The sequence below is a fragment of the Arvicanthis niloticus genome, chromosome 24, assembly GCF_011762505.2.
Source record: "Arvicanthis niloticus isolate mArvNil1 chromosome 24, mArvNil1.pat.X, whole genome shotgun sequence".
Lineage (NCBI taxonomy): Eukaryota > Metazoa > Chordata > Mammalia > Rodentia > Muridae > Arvicanthis > Arvicanthis niloticus.
In genome coordinates, this window is record NC_133432.1 from 43,635,772 (window position 1) to 43,648,939 (window position 13,168).

The 13,168-nt window shown below is 46.4% G+C and overlaps 1 protein-coding gene across 3 annotated transcripts in view; it reads left to right on the forward strand.

The window, feature by feature from the left end:
• Usp12 (ubiquitin specific peptidase 12) overlaps positions 1-6,828 on the forward strand; it is a 51,118-nt gene extending 44,290 nt beyond the window's left edge. For all 3 annotated transcript variants that reach the window (XM_076923931.1, XM_076923932.1, XM_076923934.1), the window contains 3 exons: positions 1,413-1,610; positions 2,935-3,013; positions 3,959-6,828. In XM_076923931.1, the coding sequence (XP_076780046.1) occupies positions 1,413-1,610; positions 2,935-3,013; positions 3,959-4,060 (379 nt within the window). In that variant the 3' untranslated portion in view covers positions 4,061-6,828. The remainder of the gene's footprint in view (positions 1-1,412; positions 1,611-2,934; positions 3,014-3,958) is intronic.
• Positions 6,829-13,168: the final 6,340 nt, after the last annotated feature.

Below are 13,168 nucleotides of genomic sequence, written 5' to 3' on the forward strand. Positions count from 1 at the left end.
ACATCTCTGGGTCTCCCTGCTCTGTGTGCAGGTAGCTCCCATGAAGTCTTCTCTTTCCCAGTGTAATTCGAGTTCTCTAGGGAGAGGAACCAATAGGATTAATGTTGAGAGATTTATTTTGATTGTGTTTAAGGGTCGTTGCTTGAGAAGAAACCCGTATCTGCCTCTGTCAGTGAGGCCCAGAACCTGAGACCAGGTCAGAGGCTCTAGGGAAAGCTGCTTTTATCACCTGCTGCACGGGCAGAGCAGTTTAAGTCATTATCAATCAGAGTAGGAACCAAAACAATCAAGATGTTTTGCCAGTGAGAAATAGGTTTATTTATTTCTTTAGTGTAAAATCTGTGCTTTGGGATCCACCAAGCCCCTAGAAAGCATTTTCTGTACCCTGCTGCTTGTGGAAGTGTCTGCCCTGAAAAATGTTGTCAAGATGCCTGGAGAAGTACTGGTTAGGTAAACATGGTGATGGAGACAAAGCGCATGGCCTTACTGTTAACTGAAGCCTTGGCTGAGCTGTGTGAGGTCCCGCTTTGCTGTAGAAGAGAACAAGCCTGTCTGTTGAGAGTGCCGGCTGCAGCCATCCACCGTGCTCTGAGCACTGCCTCAGATGCTGGGGCTCTACTGGGATCCAGAAAGTGGTAGTGGCTCATAGAGCAGCAGACTGTCAGTGATTGGCTTTGGGGTGTGCTCTGGTGATGCTGCAGCTGCTGCTTAGTTGGTCATTGCCACTGGCCACACTTCACTTGTCCCCCAGGTCAGTCATATCAAGAGTGGGCCACTTTTGGGAAGAGGACAAATGACCATTTTGCAGCTGTAAGAGGACTGACTCTGTTGGCCACTCTCAGTTGGTCATTGTCAGCTTCTGGTGGCTGCCACGGTGGTGTTTATCTTCAGGGGCTCCTCTCCTCTATAAACATCTTCACCCAGTACTGCACCGTGCCTTCCTTAGCTCCTGGGTCAGAGGAGGTGCTCATGTTGCCAGCTGTCTCTGCTGCTTTTTGATGTTTTCAACTCAAAAAAGAAAACTTGTCACATTTGCTTTTCGCTTGCCATCAGTTCCATAGTATAAAATAAATACAAGTAAATAAATCATTATCAAAAACATGAAACGAGATGTGTGTTCTGAAATGATGTCTAACAGAAGCATAATTTATCAAGAATGCAGTGATGGCAGTGCACGCCTTTAATCCCAGCACTCAGGAGGCAGGGGCAGGGGATCTTTGTGAGTTTGGGGCCAGCCTGGCCTACAAAGTGAGTTCCAGGACAGTCAGGGCTACACAGAAGGGGAAAAATTATTTTAGTATCAAAGTCAGATTTCAACAGGGTCAAACGTAATTCTTCTGCGCCAACTTAATAATTCGTTTAAGCTCACAGTGAATGTTTTCTGAAATTCTGTCTTCATCTTTACCTTTTAGGATGAAAGTTAAGAAACTACCCATGATCCTGGCTCTGCACCTGAAGAGATTTAAGTATATGGACCAGCTTCATCGATACACAAAGCTTTCTTACCGGGTGGTGTTTCCTTTAGAACTCCGTCTGTTTAACACTTCAGGAGATGCAACCAATCCTGACAGAATGTATGACCTGGTCGCTGTTGTGGTTCACTGCGGAAGGTAAGCGTGATGACTCCTGAGATCATGTTCAGGGCACAGTGACTGAGCAAAAGTAGAGACTTTGTAAAAAAAAAATTATGTCTGTGTTTTTCCTCCATGTATGTTTGTATACCACATGTGTGCCTGATGCCCTCAGAGGCCTGAAGAGGGCCTCAGATTTCCTGGAACTGGAGTTACAGATGGCTGTGAGCCACCATGTGGGTGCTGGGGCCTGAACCCAGATCCTCTGCAGGAGCAGCCAGTGCTCTAACCCCTGAGCCATCTCTCCAGCTCACCCACATCCCCATTTATTTGTTTAGAGACAGAATCTTTGTTTTGAAGCCCAGGGTGACCTCTACCTACTCAGTGCTGGGATCCCAGGTCTATGCTCCCATACCTGGCTAGACACTAATGTTCACTCAGTGCTGGGATCCCAGGTCTATGCTCCCACACCTGGCTAGACACTAATGTTCACTCAGTGCTGGGATCCCAGGTCTATGCTCCCACACCTGGCTAGACACTAATGTTCACTCAGTGCTGGAATCCCAGGTCTATGCTCCCACACCTGGCTAGACACTAATGTTCTTCATCTTTCTCAAGATGAGCTTGTTTTGAAGTTAGGTTTTGAAATACATACTTTATCACCCCTTTGTTTAAACCTTTAACACTTTAACTTTACATCTTCATTTTTATTCCTGTCTGACTTAGTCTAAGGGCCGGATGTCACAGCTTATAGAACTTGACCATCCATTGGTTTTCTTCACCTTTTTGCTTTTGGTGTTGAAATGATGCTGCCTGAATAGATTTTGCAAGACAGAGTCCCTGAGTGTGGTTGGCTGTGAGAGCGCTTGAGTGATATGAACATTATACTCATCAGTTCACTGCTCTGATTGCACCTCTGTGTGCATTCATCATCCCAGCCAGCCAGGGTCACGGACAGTCCCATTCAAATCCCACTGTAATCCACAGGACATGTGTTCTGTGTGGATGCATATGCTTGCAGCCCTTTCTTACAGGGGTGTGTGATCTGGGGGCTAAACTCATAGTCTTACACATGCCAAGTAAATGCTGTACCACCTGGCTGCATGATTTCTAAGACTGCATGGCATTCCTCTAGAGCAAGAGAGTTACCTCCCCACACCTGTCTCAGGGTGCGGATACCTGCCCCTAACACCAGCCCTGGAAGCCCTCCTCAGACCTGGTAAGGGTACCTTCACTGTGTGTGTGTGTGTGTGTGTGTGTTTGTGTGTGTATCACACACTTAATTTTTTTTTTAACTTTGCAATTTGGGACAAGAAGGTAGTATAAGTAATGTGTTTTTAAATTAACTTTTCTCTTGCTCTAGCGGTCCCAACCGAGGCCACTATATCGCAATAGTTAAGAGTCATGACTTCTGGTTGTTATTCGATGATGACATTGTAGAGGTAAGTAGCATCTTCATCTTCTTTGAGTTGTGCGTCCCCTTTCTTTGCATAGCTGCTCGCTCACGTGCAGCTGGTGCTATTATTAGATAGTTGCTCAGAGTTCAAGTACAGAGGTCTAAACCAATTTAGTGAGGCTTTGTTGCTGTGATAAAACACTATGACCACAGTGCCTTATAGATTACAGCATTTAATTGAGCTTTAATTTCAGATTGAGTTTAATTTCAGATGTTAGAGTCCATGATAGAGACAGGAGGAGCTCACACCTTGATCTACATGCAGGAGGCAGAGAAGCCATTCTGGGAGTGGGGAGAGTGAGAATAAACCTCCAAGGCCTCCCCCAGTCAGTTACTGTTCACACGTTTGCTGTGGTGATCAGTGGCTTTCTGTACTCTGTCAGCTCGTCTGCACAGTGCCTTGGAGCCTGGCCCTCGTCCTTACGTTGTGAGTGTTATCCCCACAACGCCCACTGCCATGCCCGTGCCTCCTGCTCACTCTAGTTAGCTGTGACATACATGGATGGATGGATGGATGGATGGATGAATGGATAGATGAATGGATAGAACAGTTGCGATATGGCGTTTCATCAGTGTTGACCATTGTGAACACTTCTCCTCCTTGTACTAGTCTATCACTGACAGGGTCTCTCACCTTTCTTGACTCTAGGCTAGACTGTTGGGTTAACCATTTTTACATGTTCAAAATAGTGGACAGTTAATGTGTTTCATATGGTTCAGTTGACACTTGGAAAGACAGGTGCTGGGTCAAGAGCAGCTAATGTGTTCATTTTGAACCTGCTGCTCAGGATGTTTCCAACAGGACTTCTCCTCAGCCTTGTGGTTGAGTACTGTTTGCCCCACTTTCAGTGACATGGGCACTGTTGTTCATTGGAGTTTAAAGCATGTCTGTCAAAGCTGGAAGTGCTAATATTTCTGTTCTGCCTCACAGAAGATAGATGCACAAGCTATTGAAGAATTCTACGGATTGACATCTGACATCTCCAAGAACTCGGAATCTGGGTACATCCTTTTCTATCAGTCTCGGGACTGAAAGGAGGCACAGTGGAGAGAAGCTTCTGCATGCTTCTCTGCTTGTTTCAGAAAGGATCGAGCTTATGTTCAAGAAGAGAGAGAGAGAGAGAGAGATGCAGGACGCGCAGGCAGTAGCTCACTTTGCATACAATAAAGCAGAGACTGTGGACTGACACGGCTTCCCTCACAGTAGTTGGAGTTTTTGCTCAGGAATCATGCTGTCTGTGCAGTTCCACATAAGGAAGTGAGATCAGAGATACCAGCTCTCTCGTAAAGCAGCTGCCAGCTGCCGACATATTTTCTGTAGTAATTGCACCAATGATGATTTGAGTTCCTCGGAGGGCAGTGGAAGAATTAAAATGTGCTAGGTTGATGGAGCACACTGCGCTGTGCGCCAGCGCGGGGGATGCGTACACTGTGCATGGGAGCAGTGCCGGCCTTGTCAAGCATCCCGGAAAGTACCTTTGGGCCCAACACTTGCAGTTGCCTTCCTGACGCACAGAGCACAGACACGGAGCCCAGTGTCAGGAGGTCAAAGATACCCTGCTTCTCTGGAGAAGCGTGTGATCATATACAGTGTATGTACATGGAGGGAACAGCTGGTCAAAACTGGCTTCTTGATTCCCCAAGGGGAAAGACTGGCTTTGTAATGATCTTTTTTTTCCTTATTTATTTTACTTAAACTGGTTGAATCCAAGCATTGTATGAAGTGCTGGTGATTCTACCAGCAAGTCTTAGCTATTTGATTAGTTTGTCAGCTGAAGTAGTCCTGTTGTTTGTTTCTGTTTTCAAGGTGAACTGACACTCGATGAAATCACCAAGATAATCATGGGCTAATTGCGGTGAGCGCTCAGTGCTGTGGGGGGGCTGTCTCTGGCTGAGCATCTGCTCTTTGGTTATAGTTTGTCACTTTTATTTCAAGCTTTAATTTCAGTAAAGTAGGAATTCCTTGTTGCTAGAATGATAAAGGAAGCCCCAGCGTGAAGGTGAAGCTGGCACTCTGTCAGCCAGAACCCCAGTTGCAGCGTTCTTTAGTCTCCTTTCAGCCTTGGGAAGGACTAGTGGAGCACCCAGAACCCCAGCAGCCGGGCAGCTCAAGCCCGTTGGAAGATTCCATGTTGGTAAAGTCGGTATCTCAAAAAGGAAGCCCCTCCCTCTCCTGACCTGAGCGTCCTATTAGAACAGTGTTCAGATGCTTACAACTAGATCTGTTGGGAGCTTAACAAACAGTGCGGGAAGTCTCCACATACAGCCAGGCATCAAGTGGCTGAGTGTAACTTACAGAAAGTGGTTGATTCTAGTCCAAGTCCCAGCTGTCAGACCTGGGTAGTCTCACGCTGCCCTCCTCATGCCGTGGTGGTGGTGGCCTGTTGATAAAGCCCCTGGTTTTCTAAAGCTATTTTACTAAAACTGTTGACTGAGAAGCAAACATCAAAAAGAAATGTTTTTGTGCTGCTATGATTAACATTTATTTTCTACCTTTAGCTCAGGAAATGACTTCATCTGTTCATCCCATAAGCAGATCTGAAACGGGGTCACTTAGCTAATCGGGCTCTGTAGACAGATGTGCTGGGGGGAAAAGATGACCTTTTGGCAAACCCATTCTGATAGTTTGTGAAGCCTTACCCGGGCTGGGTTTTGTGATCTGCCAGCATTGCACAGAGAACCACAACCAAGAGCATGGGAGTTAGAGCCGAGAGCACATGCCTATGAGGGCAACACCAGATGCTGTTGGAATTCAGATCTGCGCTTGCTGCCGCTTTGTGGTAAAAGACAAGGCATAAAGTAGGGCCGAGTCCTCGAGGCAGCCTCGTGCAGCCCTGAAGTACTGTGTTTGCTTGCACACATGGTTTTGAAGTTAAAACACAAGCAGGAAAAACCGAGTTAAGTTCTCCATGAGGCAAGTTGTAGCATGGAGCCTAGCTTCAGGCAGGCAGGCCTGCTTGGCTCAGGTCTGCGCTGTGCGGTCTGCAGGGGAAGGACTCCTGGGGCTGGTTCTACGTTTACTTTTTATTCCTGGTGCAGGTGGATCTGAGTAAGACATTTCGAATTGTATCAGAAACTCAATAAACTTAAAAAACATACAGGGTTTGGGCTGGGGACTAGGGAAAGCAGGAGTAGGAAGTGAGAAAAAGGTGACCCAGCCAGCGCACAGTTGAGGTGATTGTTGTTTGCCTGTGATTATGATGAGGGCAGATGCACGTTTCAGACGAGGCGAGTTGCTGTGTAATTATGTACATGTTTGTTTGGGCCACTGTCCCAAATTTTGTATATTAGAACAAAAGTTTCTATGAATTATCATAACTAAAAGTAAATATTTTAAGTTAAGCCCACTTCTGAGTCATGCAGCTTCTGTCCTGGGAATTCCACCTTTAGAAGGTTACTCAAGACAGGGAGCCAGTGGCTTAGGAAGGGGCAAGGAAATGTGCTAGAGCCATCAGTGTCAGGTTTGTCTTTCTGTGATGGCCGTAGGAAGACCTCACTTTCCTAACATGCTCCTCCTGATACTTTCTGTAAAGATGCTTTTCATTAAAGAGTCTCTCGTGAGGGATGTGGCTGGGAACTGGGAGGCAAGGTGCTGGAGTCCTTGCTCTCCAGTGAGCTTAGCTGTGTGACCTTGGGCAAGTCACCTAACCTCTCTGTGCTTCAGTCTCCCTCTTGTAAATGGGAGTAATACCTACCTCACAGGGTTGTTGTGGGGATTAATTAGAGAGGAAGTCTGTAAAGCATTTAAAAGGTTCTTGAAGAAGGCGCTATATAAATACAAAATAATATCTATTAAAGTTGGCTTATTTGTGCTTGTTGGTTTTTAACTATATATTTTTTTCGTTTTGCCCAAAATGTATTTGAAATTAGAAACATACATTTTAGGAACTGTATTAGTTCTTTTGTGAGTTGCAACTTTTGTTCTCCAGAGCCCCTAGAAAGCCACACACATAGAAAACTGTGCTTTGTGGGGTCTAGTCATTCTCCAGCCCCACGACAGACCTCCCAAGGAAAGGTCTGTTTGGGCTTATGGTTCTAGGGGCCTCAGTTCATCGTCAGTTGGGGCCTGTGGCAAGGAGCAAAGAAAAAGGGGTCTAGGGGCGCACCTTGCATCTTGGAAGTCACAGTCACCTCTCTGTTGTTGGCCCTACCTAGCAAGCCACCTCTATGGCCTTGGGGGAGTGCCTGGTCTAGACTGCCTGTTAGGCAATGCATGCCTTTTGGGACAGATGCCTAGTTTATATGAGGTAAGTTCCCAGAGGCCAGTATCTGTCTGTCCCTCCTTTGCTCCCTGTAACGTCTGGAGCATGCACTCAGGTTCTGGTCCGAGTAGCCTGAGCTGTAATTGGTGAGGTCGTTGTCTCTGAGCCTCCCTTTATTTTCCCAGCAGCCCTCTGTTCTGAGAACTGACACTCCCGAGAGCCGCCTAATAGAAGTCTTATTTGGGCTCTGAAAGACAGTTCTCAGCAGTAAGTGAGCCACACTGCCAGGAGGACATGACGCACCTTGGGTAACTTCTGTGTCTGTAGCACATTCCCGTTTTACTGGGAGCAGATGAAATCGTGCCTCCCAGGGTTTCTCACAGGCTCAAAGCCCTTCTCACTGGTCAGTACCCACCCACAGCCCCTCCCAGCCCTCTGCAGTCTCTCCCGCCTGTCTCAGAGCTCCTGAAGGAAGAATGTTTGGATGCTGGTGCCTGGCCCTGGATGGAGTAATTTAGTTCTTCCAGTGACAATCAGTTGTGATGTCTTCACCTTACAAAAGAGTTCCTGTCTTTCTAGAAGCTGAGAACTCTAGCAGACACACTCAGCTGAGAGTATTATATCTGGCTCCAATTGGTTATGACTTGGGTACCTGAGCTCATAACCATAGCTGTGTTTTCATTGTGTGAAGTAAATGATAGCCATTCTGACCCTTCTTGAGGGTCCAGTTAATGCAGTCGAATGCACCTAGCTTTTTGTCCAGTTGCTCAAGCTGTCTATCTGGGCAGGACTCTGTCCATGTTAAACAGTGGCTCCTGATGATGCAATCCGAGGGTCCTGATCAGCTTCACTTTCTCTGCGAATTAAAGAATTGAAAGTCAGGAAAAAAATCTCTGGCCTGACAGGTGGTAGTGGAGAAATCTCAAACACAGAAGACAGCAGTGATGGGTTGAGTAAAGGCCGTTTGGGGGATTGTGGAAATACAGGCAGCAGACCCAGATCCTCTGCAAAGCAGGGGTGGGAGGAATTCAAGGAACAAAATTTTAGTCTCTTCCTGAGGACTATCGTTTTGTTTTGTTTTCAGTATCTGAAGTTTTCTTTCCTGTAATTAGGGTCAGTCAGGTTGGAGATAAATAAATGTTTGGCCCACATCTGTTTTATAACCTGTCCTGTTCTGGCCTCAGACTTGTTGACCAGTCCATCGGTGGGGTGCCAGTGTGTGTGTGTGTGGGGGGGGTTGCTGCTGGTGGGAGGTAATGGCCTACCAAGGCTTTTGTTTAAGCTGCCAGTCTCAGATCAGGAAGGTAAGGAAGCCAGCCACCTTGGGAGTTCTCCATCTTTATTATGTAGCCAAGGCCCCTCTCCCTACCTGTCTGCCTACCAGGGAGTCACTCTCTCTTCCACTTGCCGAGCCTCTGGTCACCAAAGGTGTGTCTGTGTGTCTGTTGTACACCCCCTTACAGGTGGAATTATGAAGGATTTGTTTTGTGTCTATTATTAAATGGTTCCCAAGGTGCAGTAGAGTGTGCCAACATTTTTTTTCTTTCTTTCTTTTTTTCTTTCTTTCTTTCTTTCTTTCTTTCTTTCTTTCTTTCTTTCTTTCTTTCTTTCTTTTAAAATTCAGTTTCGCTAAATATCACAGGCTGGTCTCAAGCTTGCCATCCTTCTGCCTCTGAGAGAATTTCCTTTCTTAGAGAGCTTAAATAACACAGAGAAACTCTGTCTTGAAAAACCAAAGAAATAAAATAAAGCTTAAATAACATTTCATTGTCCCTGCACCATCATTTGATGACAGAATAAGACAGTTCGAGCCCTTGAGCCTGTCTCTTCTGAGCGTGTACGTGGGAAATGCTGGATCATATGGAATTCTATGCTATTAAGTGTAAACAACCAACCATGCTTTTTTTCCCATACCTGTGCCAGCTTATGCCAGCTTACGCCTGCCAGCACCTCACCAATCTGCTTTCTCAGCCTCCCAGCATACACCTCTGTTGTGGTTTTTGGTTGAGTAATTGCCCTGAGATAAGTGCAAACTGCTCTATCTCCTAATGGTTTGGTTTGCATTTCACTGTTGTCTGCTCTCACACCCAATGACCATAACATTGTAGCAGTGATAAGGCAAGGGCTTGTAGCCTGGTAGCCTGGCCTCATTGTTTCCAATTGGGATGCTTCGAATTTCCTTTTGTTGGCCAGTTGCTCTGGCTAGAACCTCCAGTGCCACGCTGAATGGCAGCTGTAGAAGCAGGTGAGGCATCTTCCTGATCCCCAAGGGAATTTTCACACTGAGGAGGAGGATGTCAGCCATAGATTTTCTCACGTGGCCTATATCGAGTGCAGATTGGAAACATCATGTTTCCTCACATGTCTGAGCTACCGGGGTAATCAGGCATTGTTCACCCATCAGTGTGACATATGACTCTTCTGGTCATTTAAGGAACTATTCTTGCATTCTGTAAGTGAACACCACAAGGTTTCGGTATGTACCCTTTTTACGTGGCTCCTGAGTTCCATTTGGTAGACTTTGGTTGGCCAGTTTCCCATTGACATTGACTGACACTGGCAGCAGCGTGCATTCCTTACTGCCTGCCCCAGTGTGCTGAGTTCCCAGCAGACACACGTGCAGCCTTATATTTAATATGCCTTAATCAGCTCAATGGTTGGACCACTCCCAAACTTCCATGTTACTAACGCCTCCCCTCTGATACTCCTGAGTTAGTACTTACTAAATTCTATATTCCATCTCTGCTACTTTAGACCAAAATGGGGGGTGGGGGGGGTGGGTGAGCATTCTTCCCCTGTTCTTACAGTATGCTCTCCTACAGCTCTCAAGCCTGGACATAATTCCTTTCCTGGCATGGCAAGTCTAAAATCCCGCCTCTGTCTCCCTGCCCAGCCATTGGCTGCCAGCAACTTTATTTACCAGTCAGAACCAACTGGGGGCAGGGACCCTCAACATCTTACATAAGAGGAAACTCAAATAAAAAAATTGTACTGGCTGGTTTTGTGTAATTAACTTGACACAAGCTGGAGTTATCACAGAGAAAGGAGCTTCAGTTGAGGAACTGCCTCCATGAGATCCAGCTGTAAGGCATTTTCTCAATAAGGGTGGGAGGGCCCATTGTGGGTGGTGCCATCCCTGGGCTGGTGGTCCTGGGTTCTATAAGAAAGCAAGCTGAGCAAGCCAGGGCAAGCAGTCCAGAAAGCAGCACCCCCTCCATGGCTGCTGCCTTCAAGTTCCTGCCCTGTGTGAGTTCTTGTCCTGACTTCCTTTGGTGATAAACAGCTGAATAAACCCTTTCCTCTCCAACTTGCTTCCTGGTCATATTTTTTGTGCAGGAATACAAACCTTTGACTAAGACGCAAGTGTTAGACCAAATCTACAACATACACTCTGTAGCTTTTGTGTTTTTCCTTTCCCTTTATGTTTGTGTCTTGTGATGCTGAGAATCAGATCTGGGGCCTTGGACCCACCTATCAATGACCTGTATCCCAGCCTTCATTTCTGGTTTTTGTACTGTCTTTGTGGTGGCCTCGCAGAATGAGTAAGTTGTCCCCTATTAGACATTTTGGGTGAATTTCCTCTTTGTTTTAAGCCAGTGACTGACACATTTGTCATCCTTGAGGAATTGGAGGGCAGACACAGTCTTTGTCACTAAAGAAATCACCTAAGGAGTCAAAGGCAGCCTGGTTTGGTGGGAAAGGAGCATATATACACAGCTTTAGGGGATGACAGTATGGTATCCATGGGGTGCAGGTCCAGAACGGGGATCTAATCAAGATTGGTTGAAAGGACTGGGGATGGAAGAATGCTAATAATAATAATAATCGATATGGCTGGAATAGGATTGAGAAGCCTGTGCCAAAATGAGCGTTTCACTCTGCCAGGCAGTGGTGGCGCACGCCTTTAATTCCAGCACTGGGGAGGCAGAGGCAGGAGGATTTCTGAGTTCGTGGCCAGTCTGGTCTATGGAGTGAGTTCTAGGACAGCCAGGACTGCACAGAGAAACCCTGTCTCGAAAAACAAACAAAAAGAATAGGTTCCAAAGTCGTCCTCATCAAGGCAGCCACTGACTCCTGAGAAAAGTTGTAGAATATTTTACACCATTTTCATTTATTGTAATTCATGGTGATTTCAAGTGGTTTCTCAGTTTTTATCTGGTTTCAAACTTTGGGGAGGAAAAAGAAATAGCTCACACTGTGATCAAGAACTATCTTAGTATCACCCAGAGTAGTGCACGCCTTTAGTCCCAGCATGTGGGAGACAAAAACAGGTGTTGGAGGTCACCCTGGTCTACAGAGTGAGTTCTAGGATGGCCAGGGCTACACAGAGAAACCCTGTCTCTACTAAAACACACACACACACACACACACACACACACACACACACACACACACACACCACTACCACCACCACCACCACCACCACCACCACCACCACCACCAAAAGAACTGTCTTGATAACAAGAAAAATAGCCTTGTTTCAATGATCAGACTAGCCATTCTTAAATCTGGATAATTGTAAAATGTTCTGGTTCCTCAGCTAAATGCCCAAAGATTTTCCTTCACTGACTGGAGGTGTTGAGTCTCCCCACCCCCACCTCCTCAACCCAGGAGGCTCTGATCGGATTCTGGGCTTCCTGAATCTCAACACATTTGGAACATATTTGGGGCTCGGTATCCCGTTTCTGTGAGCTCATTGTCACATCATTGTCTGATGTGAGAGTTACCAACAAGATCCTAAAGGCATCTTTTTTTTTTTTTTTTTAATTTATTTACTTTATGTATATGAGTACACTGTAGCTGTCCTCAGACCCCAGAAGAGGGCATCAGATCCCATTACAGATGGTTCTGAGCCACCATGTGGTTGCTGGGAATTGAACTCAGGACCTCGGGAAGAGCAGTCAGTGCTCTTAACCACTGAGCCATCTCTCCAGCCCTAAAGGCATCTTAGATGAAAATTGCTTTGTGGGTTGGTTGTCTTACTTGAGTTGAAGTGGGACGGCATTGAGAAGTGGGGAGAGTGTGGGCCTGCATACCTGTGACTGCTTATTCAGCTGTGGGAGGAGCCACAGCAGGAAATGAAGGTCGGGCCAACTCCACTGGGAGTAAGTGCTCAATCTCTGTGTCTGTGTCTGTGTCTGTGTCTGTGTCTGTGTCTGTGTCTGTGTCTGTGTCTGTGTCTGTGTCTCTCTCTCTCTCTCTCTCTCTCTCTCTCTCTCTCTCTCTCTCTCTCTCTCTCTCTCTGTGTGTGTGTGTGTGTGTGTTTGTTGAGACACTTTCTACTTTCTTTCTGTAGTCCTGGCTGTCCTGGAACTCCCTCTGTAGACCAGGCTGGCCTTGAACTCAGAGATCCACCTGCCTCTGCCTGCCCCCCACTGGAAGCTTTCTAAGATTCTTTGAACCTATTCAAAGCTGTGTTAGGAGCCTCATCCCCCCCTACTTTCTCTGCCCTGTCCTGGTGCCCTGCCTCAGGCTGCTCTTTGCTGTTCAGACAGGATGAACGCATTGTTGTTGTTGTTTACCATTGGGAAATGGCCTCTGGTCCTCTTCCTAAGCAAACAGCAGGGTGACTTGAATATGCCTGTATCAAGATTTCAAAGAGAGAGTTGAGCTATTATGTCAAAGTGAAGTCAATGGCGTTGGGCACGACCACTCAGCATATACTAACACCTTACCTAGAAGGATGTTCAGATCTGGGGGGTTGAAGAGACTTTATTTTATAGCCTCTGTAACGATGAAAGACATTTAAAAATACCCAAGGAAGCCAGGCATGGTGGTGTGTGCCTACAGACCCAGCATTCAGGAAGTGGATGCAGGAGGAAGGGGTGGGGGTACAAAGCCGACCTCAGCTACACAGGAGATTTGAGGCCATGCTAGGCCACATGAGACCCTGTCTCCAAAATGAAGTGTCAGCAGCATGACCTACCATGTAATGTTAA